General features: G+C 45.8%; 1 protein-coding gene across 1 annotated transcript in view; it reads right to left on the bottom strand.

The window, feature by feature from the left end:
• LOC127928069 (cell adhesion molecule 2-like) overlaps window positions 1–21974 on the bottom strand; it is a 166870-nt gene that overhangs the window by 76402 nt on the left and 68494 nt on the right. Inside the window, exons 3-5 of the mRNA XM_052515017.1 lie at window positions 20750–20911; window positions 15340–15430; window positions 10487–10665 (exon numbers count right to left, since the gene is read on the bottom strand). Coding sequence (XP_052370977.1) covers window positions 10487–10665; window positions 15340–15430; window positions 20750–20911 — 432 coding nt within the window. The remainder of the gene's footprint in view (window positions 1–10486; window positions 10666–15339; window positions 15431–20749; window positions 20912–21974) is intronic.

The following is a 21974-nucleotide window of genomic DNA, read 5'->3' as shown; positions in this document are numbered from 1 at the left end:
ATGTCATTATGGGGTATTGTGATGTCATTATGGGGTATTGTGATGTCATTATGGGGTATTGTGATGTCATTATGGGGTATTGTGATGTCATTATGGGGTATTGTGATGTCATTATGGGGTATTGTGATGTTATTATGGGGTATTGTGATGTTATTATGGGGTATTGTGATGTTATTATGGGGTATTGTGATGTCATTATGGGGTATTGTGATGTCATTATGGGGTATTGTGATGTTATTATGGGGTATTGTGATGTTATTATGGGGTATTGTGAGTAGATGAGTGGGACAAAATTCTATGTTGTATTCAGGCTGTAACACAAACAAATGTGGAGGGGTATTTTCTGAAGGCCCTGTAAATAATGAAGTGGTTCTGGTCGAAGCATAAATCTGGGTGTTGAAAGGTGCCAAAGCAAACAACCAAAAACCACCAAGAAACACAAAAACTATCAAGGTGTCTGCATCAACACCCTGCATTATCACATTCATGCAAAACACTCACTTACACTACTGACTACTGATTACACACACCATTGTATATTGTACTTAGTTTACTTCATTTAATAAAAATATGTTTTGTTACTCCTTATCTCCACGTTGTCTCCCTTTTGTTATGGGCTTTGAGCCGGTTCGTGTAGTATTCATCAACCTAAAGAAGAAGAAGCTAGGAGTATTCACCAACCCAAGGAAGGAGCTGGGAGTATTCACCAACCCAAGGAAGGAGCTAGGAGTATTCACCAACCCAAGGAAGGAGCTGGGAGTATTCATCAACCCAAAGAAGAAGAAGCTAGGAGTATTCACCAACCCAAGGAAGGAGCTGGGAGTATTCACCAACCCAAGGAAGGAGCTAGGAGTATTCACCAACCCAAGGAAGGAGCTTGGAGTATTTATCAACCCAAGGAAGGAGCTGGGAGTATTCACCAACCCAAGGAAGGAGCTAGGAGTATTCACCAACCCAAGGAAGGAGCTGGGAGTATTCATCAACCCAAGGAAGGAGCTAGGAGTATTCACCAACCCAAGGAAGGAGCTGGGAGTATTCATCAACCCAAGGAAGGAGCTGGGAGTATTCACCAACCCAAGGAAGGAGCTGGGAGTATTCATCAACCCAAGGAAGGAGCTGGGAGTATTCATCAACCCAAAGAAGAAGAAGCTAGGAGTATTCACCAACCCAAGGAAGGAGCTGGGAGTATTCACCAACCCAAGGAAGGAGCTAGGAGTATTCACCAACCCAAGGAAGGAGCTGGGAGTATTCATCAACCCAAGGAAGGAGCTGGGAGTATTCACCAACCCAAAGAAGAAGGAGCTGGGAGTATTCACCAGCCCAAGGAAGAAGGAGCTGGGAGTATTCACCAACCCAAAGAAGAAGGAGCTGGGAGTATTCACCAACCCAAGGAAGAAGGAGCTGGGAGTATTCACCAACCCAAAGAAGAAGAAGCTGGGAGTATTCACCAACCCAAAGAAGAAGAAGCTGGGAGTATTCATCAACCCAAGGAAGGAGCTGGGAGTATTCATCAACCCAAGGAAGGAGCTGGGAGTATTCACCAACCCAAAGAAGAAGAAGCTGGGAGTATTCACCAACCCAAAGAAGAAGAAGCTAGGAGTATTCACCAACCCAAAGAAGAAGAAGCTAGGAGTATTCACCAACCCAAAGAAGAAGGAGCTGGGAGTATTCATCAACCCAAGGAAGGAGCTGGGAGTATTCATCAACCCAAGGAAGAAGGAGCTAGGAGTATTCATCAACCCAAAGAAGAAGGAGCTGGGAGTATTCACCAACCCAAAGAAGAAGAATCTGGGAGTATTCACCAACCCAAAGAAGAAGAAGCTAGGAGTATTCACCAACCCAAAGAAGAAGAAGCTAGGAGTATTCACCAACCCAAGGAAGGAGCTGGGAGTATTCATCAACCCAAAGAAGAAGGAGCTGGGAGTATTCATCAACCCAAGGAAGGAGCTGGGAGTATTCATCAACCCAAGGAAGGAGCTAGGAGTATTCACCAACCCAAAGAAGAAGAAGCTAGGAGTATTCATCAACCCAAAGAAGAAGGAGCTGGGAGTATTCACCAACCCAAAGAAGAAGGAGCTAGGAGTATTCATCAACCCAAAGAAGAAGAAGCTGGGAGTATTCATCAACCCAAAGAAGAAGAAGCTGGGAGTATTCATCAACCCAAGAAGGAGCTGGGAGTATTCACCAACCCAAAGAAGAAGAAGCTAGGAGTATTCACCAACCCAAGGAAGGAGCTGGGAGTATTCACCAGCCCAAGAAGGAGCTGGGAGTATTCACCAACCCAAAGAAGAAGAAGCTAGGAGTATTCACCAACCCAAAGAAGAAGAAGCTAGGAGTATTCACCAACCCAAAGAAGAAGAAGCTAGGAGTATTCACCAACCCAAAGAAGAAGAAGCTGGGAGTATTCACCAACCCAAAGAAGAAGAAGCTAGGAGTATTCACCAACCCAAAGAAGAAGAAGCTAGGAGTATTCACCAACCCAAAGAAGAAGAAGCTAGGAGTATTCATCAACCCAAAGAAGAAGGAGCTGGGAGTATTCACCAACCCAAAGAAGAAGGAGCTGGGAGTATTCACCAACCCAAAGAAGAAGGAGCTGGGAGTATTCACCAACCCAAAGAAGAAGGAGCTGGGAGTATTCACCAACCCAAAGAAGAAGAAGCTAGGAGTATTCACCAACCCAAAGAAGAAGAAGCTAGGAGTATTCATCAACCCAAAGAAGAAGGAGCTGGGAGTATTCACCAACCCAAAGAAGAAGAAGCTAGGAGTATTCATCAACCCAAAGAAGAAGAAGCTGGGAGTATTCACCAACCCAAAGAAGAAGAAGCTGGGAGTATTCATCAACCCAAAGAAGAAGAAGCTGGGAGTATTCACCAACCCAAAGAAGAAGAAGCTGGGAGTATTCACCAACCCAAAGAAGAAGAAGCTGGGAGTATTCACCAACCCAAAGAAGAAGAAGCTGGGAGTATTCACCAACCCAAAGAAGAAGAAGCTGGGAGTATTCACCAACCCAAAGAAGAAGAAGCTGGGAGTATTCACCAACACAAAGAAGAAGAGCTCAGTAGCTCAGTTGGTAGAGCATGGCGCTTGTAAAACCAGGGTAGTGGGTTCGATCCCCGGGACCACCCATATGTAGAATGTATGCACACATGACTGTAAGTCGCTTTGGATATAAGCGTCTGCTAAATGGCATATATTAAGAAGCTAGGAGTATTCACCAACCCAAAGAACAAGAAGCTAGGAGTATTCATCAACCCGAAGAAGCTAGGAGTATTCATCAACCCGAAGAAGCTAGGAGTATTCACCAACCCAAGGAAGAAGAAGCTAGGAGTATTCACCAACCCAAAGAAGAAGAAGCTAGGAGTATTCACCAACCCAAAGAAGAAGAAGCTAGGAGTATTCATCAACCCAAAGAAGAAGAAGCTAGGAGTATTCACCAACCCAAAGAAGAAGAAGCTAGGAGTATTCACCAACCCAAAGAAGAAGAAGCTAGGAGTATTCACCAACCCAAAGAAGAAGAAGCTAGGAGTATTCACCAACCCAAAGAAGAAGAAGCTAGGAGTATTCACCAACCCAAAGAAGAAGCTGGGAGTATTCACCAACCTAAAGAAGAAGGAGCTGGGAGTATTCATCAACCATCAATCAATTAGAAAGCAAATTACGGACTCCTCTTTAAACCTGCGTATTCCTCCAAACCTCAGTTGTCCTGAGTCTGCACAACTCTGCCAGGACCTAGGATCAAGAGAGACGCTCAAGTGTTTTAGTACTATATCTCTTGACACAATGATGAAAATAATCATGGCCTCTAAACCTTCAAGCTGTATACTGGACCCTATTCCAACTAAACTACTGAAAGAGCTGCTTCCTGTGCTTGGCCCTCCTATGTTGAACATAATAAACGGCTCTCTATCCACTGGATGTGTACCAAACTCACTAAAAGTGGCAGTAATAAAGCCTCTCTTGAAAAAGCCAAACCTTGACCCAGAAAATATAAAAACTATCGGCCTATATCGAATCTTCCATTCCTCTCAAAGATTTTAGAGAAGGCTGTTGCGCAGCAACTCACTGCCTTCCTGAAGACAAACAATGTATACGAAATGCTTCAGTCTGGTTTTAGACCCCATCATAGCACTGAGACGGCACTTGTGAAGGTGGTAAATGACATTTTAATGGCATCGGACCGAGGCTCTGCATCTGTCCTCGTGCTCCTAGACCTTAGTGCTGCTTTTGATACCATCGATCACCACATTCTTTTGGAGAGATTGGAAACCCAAATTGGTCTACACGGACATGTTCTGGCCTGGTTTAGGTCTTATCTGTCGGAAAGATATCAGTTTGTCTCTGTGAATGGTTTGTCCTCTGACAAATCAACTGTACATTTCGGTGTTCCTCAAGGTTCTGTTTTAGGACCACTATTGTTTTCACTATATATTTTACCTCTTGGGGATGTTATTCGAAAACATAATGTAAACTTTCACTGCTATGCGGATGACACACAGCTGTACATTTCAATGAAACATGGTGAAGCCCCAAAATTGCCCTCGCTAGAAGCATGTGTTTCAGACATAAGGAAGTGGATGGCTGCAAACTTTCTACTATTAAACTCGGACAAAACAGAGATGCTTGTTCTAGGTCCCAAGAAACAAAGAGATCTTCTGTTGAATCTGACAATTAATCTTAATGGTTGTACAGTCGTCTCAAATAAAACTGTGAAGGACCTCGGCGTTACTCTGGACCCTGATCTCTCTTTTGAAGAACATATCAAGACCATTTCGAGGACAGCTTTTTTCCATCTACGTAACATTGCAAAAATCAGAAACTTTCTGTCCAAAAATGATGCAGAAAAATTAATCCATGCTTTTGTCACTTCTAGGTTAGACTACTGCAATGCTCTATTTTCCGGCTACCCGGATAAAGCACTAAATAAACTTCAGTTAGTGCTAAATACGGCTGCTAGAATCCTGACTAGAACCAAAAAATTTGATCATATTACTCCAGTGCTAGCCTCTCTACACTGGCTTCCTGTCAAAGCAAGGGCTGATTTCAAGGTTTTACTGCTAACCTACAAAGCATTACATGGGCTTGCTCCTACCTACCTCTCTGATTTGGTCCTGCCGTACATACCTACACGTACGCTACGGTCACAAGACGCAGGCCTCCTAATTGTCCCTAGAATTTCTAAGCAAACAGCTGGAGGCAGGGCTTTCTCCTATAGAGCTCCATTTTTATGGAACGGTCTGCCTACCCATGTCAGAGACGCAAACTCGGTCTCAACCTTTAAGTCTTTACTGAAGACTCATCTCTTCAGTGGGTCATATGATTGAGTGTAGTCTGGCCCAGGAGTGGGAAGGTGAACGGAAAGGCTCTGGAGCAACGAACCGCCCTTGCTGTCTCTGCCTGGCCGGTTCCCCTCTTTCCACTGGGATTCTCTGCCTCTAACCCTGTTACGGGGCTGAGTCACTGGCTTGCTGGGGCTCTCTCGTGCCGTCCCTGGGGGTGCGTCACCTGGGTGGGTTGATTCACTGTTGTGGTCGGCCTGTCTGGGTTGCCCCCCTTGGGTTGTACCGTGGCGGAGATCTTTGTGGGCTATACTCGGCCTTGTCTCAGGATGGTGAGTTGGTGGTTGAAGATATCCCTCTAGTGGTGTGGGGGCTGTGCTTTGGCAAAGTGGGTGGGGTTATATCCTTCCTGTTTGGCCCTGTCCGGGGTGTCCTCGGATGGGGCCACAGTGTCTCCTGACCCCTCCTGTCTCAGCCTCCAGTATTTATGCTGCAGTAGTTTATGTGTCGGGGGGCTAGGGTCAGTTTGTTATATCTGGAGTACTTCTCCTGTCCTATTCGGTGTCCTGTGTGAATCTAAGTGTGCGTTCTCTAATTCTCTCCTTCTCTCTTTCTTTCTCTCTCTCGGAGGACCTGAGCCCTAGGACCATGCCCCAGGACTACCTGACATGATGACTCCTTGCTGTCCCCAGTCCACCTGGCCATCCACCTGGCCATGCTGCTGCTCCAGTTTCCAACTGTTCTGCTGCCTTACTATTATTCAACCATGCTGGGTCATTTATGAACATTTGAACATCTTGGCCACGTTCTGTTATAATCTCCACCCGGCACAGCCAAAAGAGGACTGGCCACCCCACATATGCTCTCTCTAATTCTCTCTTTCTTTCTCTCTCTCTCGGAGGACCTGAGCCCTAGGACAGTGCCCCAGGACTACCTGACATGATGGCTCCTTGCTGTCCCCATTCCACCTGACTGCTGCTGCTCCAGTTTCAACTGTTCTGCCTTATTATTATTCGACCATGCTGGTCATTTATGAACATTTGAACATCTTGGTCATGTTCTGTTATAATCTCTACCCGGCACAGCCAGAAGAGGACTGGCCACCCCACATAGCCCGGTTCCTCTCTAGGTTTCTTCCTAGGTTTTGGCCTTTCTAGGGAGTTTTTCCTAGCCACCGTGCTTTTACACCTGCATTGTTTGCTGTTTGGGGTTTTAGGCTGGGTTTCTGTACAGCACTTTGAGATATCAGCTGATGTACGAAGGGCTATATAAATAAATTTGATTTGATTTGATTTGATTTGAACCCAAGGAAGGAGCTGGGAGTATTCATCAACCCAAAGAAGAAGAAGCTAGGGGTATTCACCAACCCAAGGAAGAAGGAGCTAGGAGTATTCACCAACCCAAGAAGGAGCTAGGAGTATTCACCAACCCAAAGAAGAAGGAGCTAGGAGTATTCACCAACCCAAAGAAGAAGAAGCTAGGAGTATTCACCAACCCAAAGAAGAAGGAGCTAGGAGTATTCACCAACCCAAAGAAGAAGAAGCTAGGAGTATTCACCAACCCAAAGAAGAAGAAGCTAGGAGTATTCACCAACCCAAAGAAGAAGAAGCTAGGAGTATTCACCAACCCAAAGAAGAAGAAGCTAGGAGTATTCACCAACCCAAAGAAGAAGAAGCTAGGAGTATTCACCAACCCAAAGAAGAAGGAGCTGGGAGTATTCACCAACCCAAGGAAGGAGCTGGGAGTATTCACCAACCTAAAGAAGAAGGAGCTGGGAGTATTCATCAACCCAAGGAAGGAGCTGGGAGTATTCATCAACCCAAAGAAGAAGGAGCAACACTACATACTGGACATTTATCACTAGTGTCTTAGGGAAAAGAGAAGGAATGTCTAAACTGTGTCTTGATTAATATTATTATATCACAGAATGGAAACCTTTAACACCCTCCTCTATCCTTTCTCCCTCTCTCTTTCCAGTTCATTTAGATATACAGAACCAGTCAAAAGTTTGGACACAAGTTTGGACTCTTTCAAGGACTTTTCTTTATTTGTACTATTTTCTACATTGTAGAATAATAGTGAAGGCATCACAACTATGAAATAACACATATGGATTTTTAATTTTTTTTATTTTTATTTTTTACCTTTATTTAACCAGGCAAGTCAGTTAAGAACACATTCTTATTTTCAATGACGGCCTGGGAACAGTGGGTTAACTGCCTGTTCAGGGGCAGAACGACAGATTTGTACCTTGTCAGCTCGGGGGTTTGAACTCACAACCTTCCGGTTACTAGTCCAACGCTCTAACCACTAGGCTACGCTGCATGTAGTAAACAAAGAAAAGTGTTAAACAAATGTAAATATATTTGATATAATTGTTTAAAATGTATTTTATTTAACCTTTATTTAACTAGGCAAGTCAGTTAAAAACAAATTATTATTTACAATAACGGCCTACCCCGGCCAAACCCTAACCCGGACAACGTTGGGCCATTTGTCCGTAGAGCTCCGAGACAGGACTGTGTCGAGGTACAGATCTGGGGAAGGGTACAAAAACATTTCTGCAGCATCGAAGGTCCCCAAGAACACAGTGGCCTCCATCGTTCTTATTTGGAAGAAGTTTGGAATCACCTAGACTCTTCCCAGTCAAACTGAGCAATAGGGGGAGGAGGGCCAGGGAGGTGACCAAGAACTTGCCATAGATTTTTAAGCCGATTTAAGTCAAACCAACTCCAGTGTAGATTTGGCCATCTGTTTTAGGTTATTGTCCTGCTGAAAGGGGAATTCATCTCCCAGTGTCTGTTGGAAAGCAGACTGAAACAGGGTTTCTTCTAGAATTTTTCCTGTGCTTAAATCTATTCTCTAGTCCTGCCGATGACAAACATACCCACAACATGATGCAGACACCACCATACTTGAAAATATGAAGAGTGGTACTCAGTGATGTGTTGTGTTGGATTTGTCCCAAACATAATGCTTTGTATTCAGGACATAACTATTTTTTGGGGAGCAGGTTTACTTTAGTTCCTTATTGCATGTTTTGGAATATTTTTATTCTGTACAGGCTTCCTTCTTTTCACTCCGTCAATTATGTTGTGGAGTAACTCCAATGTTGTTGATCCATCCTCAGTTTTCTCCTATCACAGCCATTAAACTCTGTTACTGTTTTAAAGTCACCATTGGCCTCATGGTGAAATCCCTGAGCGGTTTCCTTCCTCTCCGGCAATACAGCATCCGAAGTGTAATGAATAACTTCACTATGCTCAAAAGGACATTCAATGTCTGGATATTTTTTTCTACCAATAGGTGTGAGGCATTCGAAAACCTCCCTAGTCTTTGTGGTTGAATCTGTGCTTGAAATTCCCTGCTCAACTGAGGGACCTTACAGATTATTGTATATTGGATACAGAGATGAGATAGCCGTTCAAAAATCATGTTAAACGCTATTATTGCACAAAGAGTGAGTCCCTGCAACTTATTATGTGACTTGTTGATTAAGGATCGGTGTCCCGCTAGCGTGCCAACGTCCTGTGAAACTGAAGGGCGCGCAATTCAAATGAATTATCATAGAAATTATGGATATTAAACAATTAGGTACATATAAGTGTCTTATATCGGTTGAAAGCTTAAATTCTTGTTAATCTAACTGCACTGTCTGATTTACAGTAGCCATGACAGTGAAAACATGCGATTGTTTGAGGACGGTGCCCCACATCAAAATATTTTTCCACCAGCACAGATTTCATACAATCACATACAACGATAAAATATTAACTTACTTTTTGAAAATCTTCCGCTGATTTGTCATCCAAAGGGTTCTCAGCTATAACATGTAGTGTTGTTTTGCTAGATAAAATCCTTCTTTATATCCCAAAAAGTCTGTTTAGTTGGCGCCATCGATTTGAGAAATCCATTCGTTCAATTTGCAGAGAAAGGAATCCGAAAATCTACCCCTAAACTTTGTTTCAACGAGGCAAAATACGTTTCTATTTACTCCTCAGACGCCCTAAAATGTAATCAAACTATAATATTTCTTACGGAAAGAAGTATGTTCAATAGGAAAACGATTTTAGCATCTTGTCTTCATGGCGCGAGCAAACATGAATTTCCAAGATTGTGTCCTTCCACTAAAACTGATTTTTCGTATTCATTTTTGAAGTTACAAGCCTGAAACCTTGAACATAGACTGCTGACACCCCGTGGAAGCCATAGGACTTGCATCCAGGGAGCGACTTCTCAATATGACAATTTCTCTTGCATTTCTAAGAGGATGGACTTTCCCCCAAAAAATGCTGGTTGTTTTTTCTTTCAATTTTCAACAACCATATCTATTGTGTTATATTCTCCTACATTATTTTTACATTTCTACAAACTTCAAAGTATTTTCTTTCCAATGGCACCATTATATCCTGGCTTCAGGGTCTGAGTTACTTTGGGCTTCAGGGTCTGAGTTACTTTGGGCTTCAGGGTCTGAGTTACTTTCATTCAAGGCAGGTTGTGGAGAAACAAAAAGCAGCCTAGTCCTAAGACCGTTTATATAGGCCATAGCAAAGGAGTTGAATACTTATTGACCCAAGATATTTTATCTTTCCATCTTGAATTAATTTGTAAACATATCTAAAAACATAATTTCACTGTGACATCGTATGTATTTAAAATTCAGGCTGGAAAAAGTCAAGGGGTATGATAACTTTGAAGGCTCACTGCCATTGTTTTGGTAAACAACTAAAGGTATGTGGTTGGACAATTGTAAACATCTCAAATCCATAGACTGATACATTGACGTAAGATGCCATTATCAATTTAATGAGGAAAGATGGACAATTCTGAAAAGGACCTTAATATTATAATACGACATTTAAAATACATTTTTTTCGAAGAGAATATGAGTGTTTACCCTCTTCTTGGTGTTCTCCACTCTCTTGGTCTAATCTCTTATTTATCTGATGGCTGTAAGAGGTTCTGATATATCTGGTATTCTGTTAATCATCTTATGGCTGTAGCAGGTTCTGATATATCTGGTATTCTGTTATTCATCTTATGGCTGTAACAGGTTCTGATATACAGTATCTATTATTGGAAGACTGGAAGAAACTGTTTATTAACTATTCATCCAAACCAGACCTAGCTTCTTCTCTTCTCTGTCCCTGTCTCATACACCCTCAACAAGGTCCTTCGTTTTCTTTGTTCACATAATTAGGCTCTCTTACCGTAGACGTAGAGTATGTATTCTGCACTGCTGGTGCCTAGGTGGTTGGAGGCCACACAGCGGTAGGTGCCATTGTCTGTCTTGTTAAGGGCGGAAAAGGTGAGTTCTCTTCCCTGTACGATCATTCTCTCCAGGTCTGGTAGCTCTCCTCCATCCTTAGTCCACAACACAGGGTCTGGCCTTGGGGTGGGAGGGGGGTTTAGAGAAGGGGAGAGAGGTGGGTGGGGTTGAGGGGAAATAAAGAGAAGGAAGGAAGGGGCAGAGAGGGGGGAGATAGGGAGTGGGAAGAGAGGGGAGAGGGAGGGGAGGGATATGAGCAGGGAGAAGAGAGGGGAGAGCGAGGGCGATAGGGAGTGGGAAGAGAGGGGAGAGGGAGGTGGAGGGAGATGAGCAGGGAGAAGAGAGGGAGAGGGAGGGCGATAGGGAGTGGGAAGAGAGGGGAGAGGGAGGTGGAGGGAGATAAGCAGGGAGAAGAGAGGGGAGGGAGATGAGCAGGGAGAAGAGAGGGGAGAGGGAGGGGGAGGGAGATGAGCAGGGAGAAGAGAGGGGAGAGGGAGGGCGATAGGGAGTGGGAAGAGAGGGGAGAGGGAGGTGGAGGGAGATGAGCAGGGAGAAGAGAGGGGAGAGGGAGGGGGAGGGAGATGAGCAGGGAGAAGAGAGGGGAGAGGGAGGGGGAGGGAGATGAGCAGGGAGAAGAGCGGGGAGAGGGAGGGCGATAGGGAGTGGGACGAGAGGGGAGAGGGAGGTGGAGGGAGATGAGCAGGGAGAAGAGAGGGGAGAGGGAGGGCGATAGGGAGTGGGAAGAGAGGGGAGAGGGAGGTGGAGGGAGATGAGCAGGGAGAAGAGAGGGGAGAGGGGAGGGGAGGGAGATGAGCAGGGAGAAGAGAGGGGAGAGGGAGGTGGAGGGAGATGAGCAGGGAGAAGAGAGGGGAGAGGGAGGGCGATAGGGAGTGGGAAGAGAGGGGAGAGGGAGGTGGAGGGAGATGAGCAGGGAGAAGAGAGGGGAGAGGGAGGGGGAGGGAGATGAGCAGGGAGAAGAGAGGGGAGAGGGAGGGGGAGGGAGATGAGCAGGGAGAAGAGAGGGGAGAGGGAGGGCGATAGGGAGTGGGACGAGAGGGGAGAGGGAGGTGGAGGGAGATGAGCAGGGAGAAGAGAGGGGAGAGGGAGGGCGATAGGGAGGGGGAAGAGAGGGGAGAGGGAGGTGGAGGGAGATGAGCAGGGAGAAGAGAGGGGAGAGGGAGGGGGAGGGAGATGAGCAGGGAGAAGAGAGGGGAGAGGGAGGGGGAGGGAGATGAGCAGGGAGAAGAGAGGGGAGAGGGAGGGCGATAGGGAGTGGGACGAGAGGGGAGAGGGAGGTGGAGGGAGATGAGCAGGGAGAAGAGAGGGGAGAGGGAGGGCGATAGGGAGTGGGAAGAGAGGGGAGAGGGAGGGGGAGGGAGATGAGCAGGGAGAAGAGAGGGGAGAGAGAGGGCGATAGGGAGTGGGAAGAGAGGGGAGAGGGAGGTGGAGGGAGATGAGCAGGGAGAAGAGAGGGGAGAGGGAGGGCGATAGGGAGTGGGAAGAGAGGGGAGAGGGAGGGGGAGGGAGATGAGGAGGGGAGGGAGAGGAGGAAAAGGAGAAGCAGGAAGACAGGGTAGAATGGGTGAGAAAAAGACAGAAGCGAGACAGACCTTAGACATCGTGAAATGTTCACATTTGCCAGATCATTTTTGCTAATTAGTCTTCCAAATGTTGACGTAAACGTCCTTGTAAAGCTATTGGGGTTAAGGTTCAATACCTCGTCAGTTAGGTTCAATACCTCGTCATTTAGGTTCAATACCTCGTTATTTAGGTTCAATACCTCGTCATTTAGGTTCAATACCTCGTCATTTAGGTTCAATACCTCGTTATTTAGGTTCAATACCTCGTCATTTAGGTTCAATACCTCGTCATTTAGGTTCAATACCTCGTCATTTAGGTTCAATACCTCGTCATTTAGGTTCAATACCTCGTCATTTAGGTTCAATACCTCGTCATTTAGGTTCAATACCTCGTCATTTAGGTTCAATACCTCGTCATTTAGGTTCAATACCTCGTCATTTAGGTTCAATACCTCGTCATTTAGGTTCAATACCTCGTTATTTAGGTTCAATACCTCGTTATTTAGGTTCAATACCTCGTCATTTAGGTTCAATACCTCGTCATTTAGGTTCAATACCTCGTCATTTAGGTTCAATACCTCGTCATTTAGGTTCAATACCTCGTTATTTAGGTTCAATACCTCGTCATTTAGGTTCAATACCTCGTCATTTAGGTTCAATACCTCATCATTTAGGTTCAATACCTCGTCATTTAGGTTCAATACCTCGTCATTTAGGTTCAATACCTCATCATTTAGGTTCAATAACTCTTCATTTAGGTTCAATACCTCGTCATTTAGGTTCAATACCTCGTCATTTAGGTTCAACACCTCGTAATTTAGGGTCAATACCTCATCATTTAGGTTCAATACCTCGTCATTTAGGTTCAATACTTCGTCATTTAGGTTCAATACCTCGTCAATACCTCGTCATTTAGGTTCAATACCTTGTCATTTAGGTTCAATACCTCGTCATTTAGGTTCAATACCTCGTCATTTAGGTTCAATACCTCGTCATTTAGGTTCAATACCTCATCAATACCTCGTCATTTAGGTTCAATACCTCGTCATTTAGGTTCAATACCTCGTCATTTAGGTTCAATACCTCGTCAATACCTCGTCATTTAGGTTCAATACCTCGTCATTTAGGTTCAATAACTCGTCATTTAGGTTCAATACCTCGTCATTTAGGTTCAATACCTCGTCATTTAGGTTCAATACCTCGTCATTTAGGTTCAATACCTCGTCATTTAGGTTCAAAACCTCGTCAATACCTCGTCTTTTAGGTTCAATACCTAGTCATTTAGGTTCAATACCTCGTCAATACCTCGTCATTTAGGTTCAATACCTCGTCATTTAGGTTCAATACCTCGTCATTTAGGTTCAATACCTCATCAATACCTCGTCATTTAGGTTCAATACCTCGTAATTTAGGTTCAATACCTCGTCATTTAGGTTCAATACCTCGTCATTTAGGTTCAATACCTCGTCATTTAGGTTCAATACCTCGTCATTTAGGTTCAATACCTCATCAATACCTCGTCATTTAGGTTCAATACCTCGTAATTTAGGTTCAATACCTCGTCATTTAGGTTCAATACCTCGTCATTTAGGTTCAATACCTCGTCATTTAGGTTCAATAACTCTTCATTTAGGTTCAATAACTCGTCATTTAGGTTCAGTACCTCGTCATTTAGGTTCAACACCTCGTAATTTAGGGTCAATACCTCGTCATTTAGGTTCAATACCTCGTCATTTAGGTTCAATACTTCGTCATTTAGGTTCAATACCTCGTCATTTAGGTTCAATACCTCGTCATTTAGGTTCAATAACTCGTCATTAAGGTTCATTACCTCGTCATTAAGGTTCAATACCTCGTCATTTAGGTTCAATACCTCGTCAATACCTCGTCATTTAGGTTCAATACCTCGTCAATACCTCGTCATTTAGGTTCAATACCTCGTCAATACCTCGTCATTTAGGTTCAATACCTCGTTGTCCTTAAGCCATTTTGCCACAACTTTGGAAGTATGCTTGGGGTCAGTATGCTTGTTCATTTGGAAGACCCATTTGCGACCAAGCTTTAACTTCCTGACTGATGTCTTGAGATGTTGCTTCAATATATCCACGTAATTTTCCATCCTTATGATGCCATATTTTTTGCGAAGTGGACCAGTCCCTCCTGCAGCAAAGCACCACCACAACATGATGCTGCCACCCCCGTGCTTCACGGTTGGGATGGTGTTCTTCGGCTTGCAAGCCTCCCCCTTTTTCCTCCAAACATAACGATGGTCATTATGGCCAAACAGCTCTGTTTTGTTTCATCAGACCAGGAACATTTCTCTAAAAAGTACGATCTTTGTCCCCATGTGCAGTTGCAAACCGTAGTCTGGCTTTTTAATGGCGCTCTTGGAGCAGTGGCTTCTTCCTTGCTGAGCGGCCTTTCAGGTTATGTCGATATAGGACTCGTTTCACTGTGGATACAGACACTTTTGTACCTGTTTCCTCCAGCATCTTCACAAGGTCCTTCGCTGTTCTTCTGGGATTGATTAGCACTTTGATTAGCACTTTTCGCACCAAAGTACGTTCATCTCTAGGAGACAGAACGCGTCTCCTTCCTGAGCGGTATGACGGCTGCGTGGTCCCATGGTTTTTATACTTACGTACTATTGTTTGTACAGATGAATGTGGTAACTTCAGGCGTTTGGAAATTGCTCCCAAGGATGAACCAGACTTGTGGAGGTCTCCATTTTTTTTCCCCGAGGTCCTTGCTGATTTCTTTTGATTTTCCCATGATGTCAAGCAAAGAGGCACTGAGTTTGAAGGTAGGCCTTGAAATACATCCACAGGTACACCTCCAATTGACTCAATGATGTCAATTAGCCTTTAAGAAGCTTCTAAAGCTATGACATCATCTTCTGGAATTTTCCAAGCTGTTTAAAGGCACAGTCAACTTATTGTATGTAAACTTCTGACCCACTGGAATGGTGATACAGTGAATTATAAGTGAAATTATCTGCCTGTAAAAAAAGTGTTAAACAAATCAAATTCATTTTTATATTTGAGCTTCTTCAAAGCCACCTGTTGCCTTGATGACAGCTTTGCAAACTCTTGGCATTCTCTCAACCAGCTTCATGAGGTTATGTACTATTATTATACTATATTTATAGGAGGTATACAAACAAAACTTAATGGCTTTTTATTCGCAAGGATGGTTGCATGGAGGACCGACTTACGATGGGTTTCCCTTGGAGACACACTCTAGCTTCAGGTACTGACCCTCCTGAGGGAACGCCAACGACTGGGTGATCAACACACGAGGAGCATCTGGAGAAATACAGACAGAAAATGTTTTATTTTTTGGGAATATTTAGAAAAGAATGTGTGATTGCACGTGTCTATATCTGACAGTGTGTATCTGTTTGGAGACAGAGAGCTGTACTATAGTCCCAGGACTCCCAGTGAAACATCTGTTTGGAGACAGAGAGCTGTACTATAGTCCCAGGACTCCCAGTGAAACATCTGTTTGGAGACCGAGATCTGTACTATAGTCCCAGGACTCCCAGTGAAACATCTGTTTGGAGACAGAGAGCTGTACTATAGTCCCAGGACTCCCAGTGAAACATCTGTTTGGAGACAGAGAGCTGTACTATAGTCCCAGGACTCCCAGTGAAACATCTGTTTGGAGACAGAGAGCTGTACTATAGTCCCAGGACTCCCAGTGAAACATCTGTTTGGAGACAGAGAGCTGTGCTATAGTCCCAGGACTCCCAGTGAAACATCTGTTTGGAGACAGAGAGCTGTGCTATAGTCCCAGGACTCCCAGTGAAACATCTGTTTGGAGACAGAGAGCTGTACTATAGTCCCAGGACTCCCAGTGAAACATCTGTTTGGAGACAGAGGGCTGTGCTATAGTCCCAGGACTCCCAGTGAAACATCTGTTTGGAGACAGAGAGCTGTACTATAGTCCCAGGACTCCCAGTGAAACATCTGTTTGGAGACAGAGAGCTGTGCTATAGTCCCAGGACTCCCAGTGAAACATCTGTTTGGAGACAGAGAGCTGTGCTATAGTCCCAGGACTCCCAGTGAAACATCTGTTTGGAGACAGAGAGCTGTACTATAGTCCCAGGACTCCCAGTGAAACATCTGTTTGGAGACAGAGAGCTGTGCTATAGTCCCAGGACTCCCAGTGAAACATCTGTTTGGAGACAGAGAGCTGTACTATAGTCCCAGGACTCCCAGTGAAACATCTGTTTGGAGACAGAGAGCTGTGCTATAGTCCCAGGACTCCCAGTGAAACATCTGTTTGGAGACAGAGAGCTGTCCCAGAGCGCTAAGAACCTTGGCGTGATCCTGGACAACACCCTGTCGTTCTCAACTAACATCAAGGCGGTGGCCCGTTCCTGTAGGTTCATGCTCTACAACATCCGCAGAGTACGACCCTGCCTCACACAGGAAGCGGCGCAGATCCTAATCCAGGCACTTGTCATCTCCCGTCTGGATTACTGCAACTCGCTGTTGGCTGGGCTCCCTGCCTGTGCCATTAAACCCCTACAACTCATCCAGAACGCCGCAGCCCGTCTGGTGTTCAAACTTCCCAAGTTCTCTCACGTCACCCCGCTCCTCCGCTCTCTCCACTGGCTTCCAGTTGAAGCTCGCATCCGCTACAAGACCATGGTGCTTGCCTACGGAGCTGTGAGGGGAACGGCACCTCAGTACCTCCAGGCTCTGATCAGGCCCTACACCCAAACAAGGGCACTGCGTTCATCCACCTCTGGCCTGCTCGCCTCCCTACCACTGAGGAAGTACAGTTCCCGCTCAGCCCAGTCAAAACTGTTCGCTGCTCTGGCCCCCAATGGTGGAACAAACTCCCTCACGACGCCAGGACAGCGGAGTCAATCACCACCTTCCGGAGACACCTGAAACCCCACCTCTTTAAGGAATACCTAGGATAGGATAAGTAATCCTTCTCACCCCCCTAAAAGATTTAGATGCACTATTGTAAAGTGGCTGTTCCACTGGATGTCATAGGTGAATGCACCAATTTGTAAGTCGCTCTGGATAAGAGCGTCTGCTAAATGACTTAAATGTAATGTAAATGTAAATGTAAATGTAAATGTAAATGTAATAGTCCCAGGACTCCCAGTGAAACCTCTCGGTGTGTGTGTTGAGTCACTCGGTGTGTGTGTTGAGTCACTCGGTGTGTGTGTTGAGTCACTCGGTGTGTGTGTGTTGAGTCACTCGGTGTGTGTGTGTTGAGTCACTCGGTGTGTGTGTGTTGAGTCACTCGGTGTGTGTGTGTTGAGTCACTCGGTGTGTGTGTGTGTTGAGTCACTCGGTGTGTGTGTGTTGAGTCACTCGGTGTGTGTGTTGAGTCACTCGGTGTGTGTGTGTTGAGTCACTCAGTGTGTGTGTGTGTTGAGTCACTCAGTGTGTGTGTTGAGTCACTCAGTGTGTGTGTGTGAGTCACTCAGTGTGTGTGTGTTGAGTCACTCAGTGTGTGTGTTGAGTCACTCAGTGTGTGTGTGTGTTGTGTCAGTCACTCAGTGTGTGTGTGTGAGTCACTCAGTGTGTGTGTGTGTTGAGTCACTCAGTGTGTGTGTGTTGAGTCACTCAGTGTGTGTGTGTGTTGAGTCACTCAGTGTGTGTGTGTGTGAGTCACTCAGTGTGTGTGTGTGAGTCACTCAGTGTGTGTGTGTGTTGAGTCACTCAGTGTGTGTGTGTTGAGTCACTCGGTGTGTGTGTGTGTTGAGTCACTCGGTGTGTGTGTGTGTTGAGTCACTCAGTGTGTGTGTGTGTTGAGTCACTCGGTGTGTGTGTGTGTTGAGTCACTCGGTGTGTGTGTGTGTTGAGTCACTCGGTGTGTGTGTGTGTTGAGTCACTCAGTGTGTGTGTGTTGAGTCACTCGGTGTGTGTGTGTTGAGTCACTCAGTGTGTGTGTGTGAGTCACTCGGTGTGTGTGTGTGTGAGTCACTCGGTGTGTGTGTGTTGAGTCACTCGGTGTGTGTGTGTTGAGTCACTCGGTGTGTGTGTGTGTGTGTTGAGTCACTCGGTGTGTGTGTGTGTGTGTTGAGTCACTCGGTGTGTGTGTGTGTGTTGAGTCACTCGGTGTGTGTGTGTTGAGTCACTCGGTGTGTGTGTGTTGAGTCACGGTGCCAGTGCGTGTGTTGAGTCACGGTGCGTGTGAGTTGAGTCACAGTGTGTGTGTTGAGTCACTCGATGTGTGTGTGTTGAGTCACGGTGCGTGTGTGTGTTGAGTCACGGTGCGTGTGTGTGTTGAGTCACGGTGTGTGTGTGTGTTGAGTCACGGTGTGTGTGTGTTGAGTCACAGTGTGTGTGTGTGTTGAGTCACGGTGCGTGTGTGTGTTGAGTCATGGTGCGTGTGTGTGTTGAGTCACAGTGTGTGTGTGTGTGTGTTGAGTCACGGTGCGTGTGTGTGTTGAGTCACGGTGCGTGTGTGTTGAGTCATGGTGCGTGTGTGTGTTGAGTCACAGTGTGTGTGTGTGTGTGTTGAGTCACGGTGCGTGTGTGTGTTGAGTCATGGTGCGTGTGTGTGTTGAGTCATGGTGTGTGTGTGTGTGTTGAGTCACGGTGTGTGTGTGTGTGTGTTGAGTCACGGTGCGTGTGTGTGTTGAGTCATGTGTGCGTGTGTGTGTGTTGAGTCACGGTGCGTGTGTGTGTTGAGTCATGGTGCGTGTGTGTGTTGAGTCACAGTGTGTGTGTGTGTGTGTTGAGTCACGGTGCGTGTGTGTGTGTTGAGTCACAGTGTGTGTGTGTCACAGTGTGTGAGTCATGAGTCACGTGTGTGTGTGTGAGTCACGGTGCGTGTGTGTGTTGAGTCATGGTGCGTGTGTGTGTTGAGTCACAGTGTGTGTGTGTGTTGAGTCACGGTGCGTGTGTGTGTTGAGTCACGGTGTGTGTGTGTTGAGTCACAGTGTGTGTGTGTGTTGAGTCACGGTGTGTGTGTGTGTGTTGAGTCACGGTGCGTGTGTGTGTGTTGAGTCACGGTGCGTGTGTGTGTGAGTCACAGTGTGTGTGTGTGTTGAGTCACAGTGCGTGTGTGTGTTGAGTCACGGTGCGTGTGTGTGTGTTGAGTCACGGTGTGTGTGTGTGTGTTGAGTCACAGTGCGTGTGTGTGTGTTGAGTCACGGTGCGTGTGTGTGTTGAGTCACGGTGCGTGTGTGTGTTGAGTCACGGTGCGTGTGTGTGTTGAGTCACAGTGTGTGTGTGTGTTGAGTCACGGTGTGTGTGTTGAGTCACGGTGCGTGTGTGTTGAGTCACAGTGCGTGTGTGTGTGAGTCACGGTGTGTGTGTTGAGTCACGGTGCGTGTGTGTGTTGAGTCACAGTGTGTGTGTGTGTGTGTTGAGTCACAGTGCGTGTGTGTGTGTTGAGTCACAGTGTGTGTGTGTGTGTTGAGTCACAGTGCGTGTGTGTGTGTTGAGTCACGGTGTGTGTGTGTTGAGTCACAGTGCGTGTGTGTGTTGAGTCACGGTGTGTGTGTTGTGTTGAGTCACGGTGCGTGTGTGTGTTGAGTCACAGTGTGTGTGTGTGTGTGTTGAGTCACAGTGTGTGTGTGTGTTGAGTCACAGTGCGTGTGTGTGTTGAGTCACGGTGCGTGTGTGTGTTGAGTCACGGTGCGTGTGTGTGTTGAGTCACGGTGCGTGTGTGTGTTGAGTCACAGTGCGTGTGTGTGTGTTGAGTCACGGTGCGTGTGTGTTGAGTCACAGTGCGTGTGTGTGTTGAGTCACGGTGCGTGTGTGTGTTGAGTCACGGTGTGTGTGTTGAGTCACGGTGCGTGTGTGTGTTGAGTCACGGTGCGTGTGTGTGTTGAGTCACAGTGTGTGTGTGTGTTGAGTCACAGTGTGTGTGTGTGTGTTGAGTCACGGTGCGTGTGTGTGTGTTGAGTCACGGTGCGTGTGTGTGTTGAGTCACGGTGTGTGTGTGTGTGTTGAGTCACGGTGCGTGTGTGTGTGTTGAGTCACGGTGCGTGTGTGTGTGTTGAGTCACGGTGCGTGTGTGTGTGTTGAGTCACGGTGCGTGTGTGTGTTGAGTCACAGTGTGTGTGTGTTGAGTCACGGTGCCAGTGTGTGTTGAGTCACGGTGTGTGTGTGTTGAGTCACGGTGTGTGTGTGTTGAGTCACGGTGTGTGTGTGTGTTGAGTCACGGTGTGTGTGTGTTGAGTCACGGTGCCTGTATGTGTGTTGAGTCACGGTGTGTGTGTGTTGAGTCACGGTGCGTGTGTGTGTTGAGTCACGGTGTGTGTGTGTTGAGTCACGGTGCCAGTGTGTGTTGAGTCACGGTGTGTGTGTGTTGAGTCACGGTGCCAGTGTGTGTTGAGTCACGGTGTGTGTGTGTTGAGTCACGGTGCCAGTGTGTGTTGAGTCACGGTGCCAGTGTGTGTTGAGTCACGGTGCGTGTGTGTGTGTGTTGAGTCACAGTGCGTGTGTGTGTTGAGTCACGGTGCGTGTGTGTGAGTTGAGTCACGGTGCGTGTGTGTGTGTTGAGTCAGAGTGGAAGACATTAGTTTGAATTTGTTTTGTTTTAACCCAATCGCAAACCTTAACCCTTAACTTCGAAATATGACGTTTGGAGAAAAGGTCAAGACAGTGAGAGCTTGTTGAGGAGTGTGTGTGTGAGATACTCACAGTGCACCTCCAATACTTCAGTAGTCTGTTGTGGTGTCTGCAACAGGGCGACGTGGTCTACTTTACAGGTGTACGCTGCCCCATCATCGTCCCGGTCTACTAGCAGCTGTAGAGAACTGGTCACTGTGAAGGTCTTTCCACTGGCATTCACCTCCTTGGCACCTGAAACACACAGCATTGGTGGGTTAAAACAACATTAATCACAGGTAGGATTTTGAATCCTGGCCTCCTGCTCAGGAAACCAACACTTTAACCAATTTGACCAAGAGGATGAACCGTCTCAGGCAGAGGGTGATACTGACTTCATTTCGCAGGCAGAGCTGCCTCGTCACGATAGTGTGAGTCCGTTCCTCGCTTCAAATACAACACAATCATAATACGGAATGTCACGTTATTTCAGTATAATATATATATATACTATCTCAAAGAAGACATCCACTGAGGGATTCAACTTCGATGCTTCAGACAAGCAGAAAGTCTATTTTGGCGAGACACACTCAGACACAGAAACACCTGTCCTCCCTGGTAAAACACTGACAACATTCAGATCAGACTCATCTTCACCGCAAAAACAAACAGTACACCATGGGGAGTGTCCGAGTGTCCGAGTGTCCGAGTGTCCGAGTGTCCGAGTGTCCGAGTGTCTGAGTGCCTGAGTGTCTGAGTGTCTGATTATCTGAGTAGTAGAGTATAGGTCTGTGAGAGCCAGAAATCTTGCTTGTTTGTAGGTGACCAAATACTTATTTTCCACCATAATTTGCAAATAAATTCATTTAAAATCCTACATTGTGATTTTCTTGATTTTTTTTCTAATTTTGTCTCTCATAGTTTAAGTGTACCTATGATGAAAATTACAGGCCTCTCTCATCTTTTTTAAGTGGGAGAACTTGCACAATTGATGGCTGACTAAATACTTTTTTGTCCCACTGTATATCAACAAAATACTTGATACCAGTATGCCATCAAGCCCTGGGGGTTTTCCAGACTTGAAAGGATTTAATAGCCTCAAAAGTTATCACTCTCTCATTCGCACTGATCTTTCTGTACATTTTTTAAAATTATTATTTGGAAATAATTCATTCCTTACAGTATGAGACGGAAAAGAGAACATCTGCTTAAAATATCTTCCTCTTTAAAAATATAATTAGGAGAATCATAGATGAATCCATCTTCAGTTTCTGCTCATTCTTTTTGTTAGCGTTCCTGTGTTGGAGATTCAGGAAGA

The sequence above is a fragment of the Oncorhynchus keta genome, unplaced genomic scaffold (genome assembly GCF_023373465.1).
Source record: "Oncorhynchus keta strain PuntledgeMale-10-30-2019 unplaced genomic scaffold, Oket_V2 Un_scaffold_20464_pilon_pilon, whole genome shotgun sequence".
NCBI lineage: Eukaryota > Metazoa > Chordata > Actinopteri > Salmoniformes > Salmonidae > Oncorhynchus > Oncorhynchus keta.
This window is presented reverse-complemented; position numbering and strand designations above follow the sequence as displayed.